Genomic DNA, 1,702 nt, shown 5'->3' on the forward strand with positions numbered 1-1,702 from the left:
CGCCCGCATCGTAATCAAGGAGAACACAACTCTCACATGAACTACCACGTGGGGTTGGATCCTTTACGAAAATATGCAGTTTTATTCAGGTTTAGTAGCATAATTTTTTACTAGATATTTCCTCCTGCGGGGGCTTGTGTTAATCCGTTACTCCGCCCCGCCCGGCGTGGCGATCCATCCCGTGATCCATGGGCTATTAACTACAACATAAAGTTGTTCCCGATGTGCTCGGGGACAACTTGACGTTGTAGTTAATAGCCCATGGGGAACATGGAGGCTGCACTTGACGTTGATGAAGATGGAACAGTGGAGCCATTTGCAAAAGGCATTGACTTAGGGAGTGCCGTTGGGATCGGTGGCAAGCGCCTGAATTCTCGATCGAGTTCGCGTTTTATTGCAGCTATCGTGGCAATTGCTGCCACAATATTCCTCATATACCAGTGTGCACTGCATATAGAAACCACAAAACTCAGGAATATTTCATCGCGAAGACTCTCAGATCAAGTACGGCTCGCTCGAATGTACTGGCCAGCGCACAGCACCCAAGCAGATGCCTGGCCATCGCAACACACAGCAATGAATCGAGGAATTTCCATCTATCTATATTCTTCTGCCAGCGTTGCGCTTTGTGTCTGAACTGATATACAGTGGCATGCGGCTGCTTATGTGTATGTGCAGCCCAACAACTGCAGGGGCACTGCCGGGGGAAGTGAAGATGCAACACATCTGCAGCAGCGCGCACAAGAGCAGCACGGAGCCTCAGATTCTGATGGAAGAGGAGGAGCCACAGGGATACTAGGGGATAATTTGCAGCACCTAAGTCTTCTTGCGGACATAGACCCACCACCCTACGAAGCAAGCGGATATCGTGGGCCTGACGAAGGGATAGGGCAAGTAAGCGGGCCCCACGACAGGGATCCACCGCCTTACGGGCAGGGAGATGCTGGCGAGGAAGCCGGACATAGCCATGGACCTGCGCATGGGCCTTCACCACCTGCTGGAGCGGAGGGCGGCGGGGAAACGTCTGAAGAAAGCGGGAGTAGCCAGGATCACCCGCTTGGGCCGCCACCCCCGTACGAGCCACCGGATCCTCGGAGATTTCCACAGGGGTTCCCGCACGGGGTCCCATACACATCNCACCCCCGTACGAGCCACCGGATCCTCGGAGATTTCCACAGGGGTTCCCGCACGGGGTCCCATACACATCCCCGCAAGAGCCTCCACCTCCTTACGAGCCGCGAGACTCTGAGTCCACTGCAGGAGGCGGAGATGCCCGAGATGATCAGCCGGGACCCTCTCAGAGGGCAATATCTTGGTGAGGGATGCGTTACAGAAGAGCAGCAAGATCTGCTGCAGACCTCTCTGTCGAAAGAATAGCTAAAGGGGCAGTAAAAACATTTTTTTTTGTAGGGGATGTGCTCTCCGCTGCTCCGTTCAGGCTTCGCGGATTATTCGGTGGACCGGTGTACGACTTCCCACGGATCAACGACCCACGGGTACTTTCGTCAATGCCAAATCATTGCGAACACAACTAGGAGATCAGGGGTTATGTATTGAGGTGCAGACGCTGCTGTATCCGCCGTTTAGAGGCTCCTGCCTTTCTGTTAACGAGTTGAAGGGAGTGTACGGCTTGCAGGGGTTCAAGTTACTGCCACTGCCTGCCCGCGTTGCAGCTATGACTTCGCCTCCTCAGACTGCATCT

General features: G+C 54.2%; 1 protein-coding gene across 1 annotated transcript; it reads left to right on the forward strand.

Moving 5' to 3' along the window:
• Positions 1 to 261: 261 nt before the first annotated feature.
• Positions 262 to 1,557, forward strand: EMH_0096040 (uncharacterized protein; the record flags this gene model as incomplete). Its single annotated transcript, XM_038023219.1, is given in 4 exon segments — positions 262 to 504; positions 679 to 1,134; positions 1,138 to 1,315; positions 1,439 to 1,557. Coding segments are annotated over 4 exon segments (996 nt in total).
• Between the last annotated feature and the right edge of the window lie 145 nt (positions 1,558 to 1,702).

This window comes from Eimeria mitis, genomic scaffold, assembly GCF_000499745.2.
Source record: "Eimeria mitis Houghton genomic scaffold, Emh_scaff8861, whole genome shotgun sequence".
Classification (NCBI taxonomy): Eukaryota; Apicomplexa; class Conoidasida; order Eucoccidiorida; family Eimeriidae; genus Eimeria; species Eimeria mitis.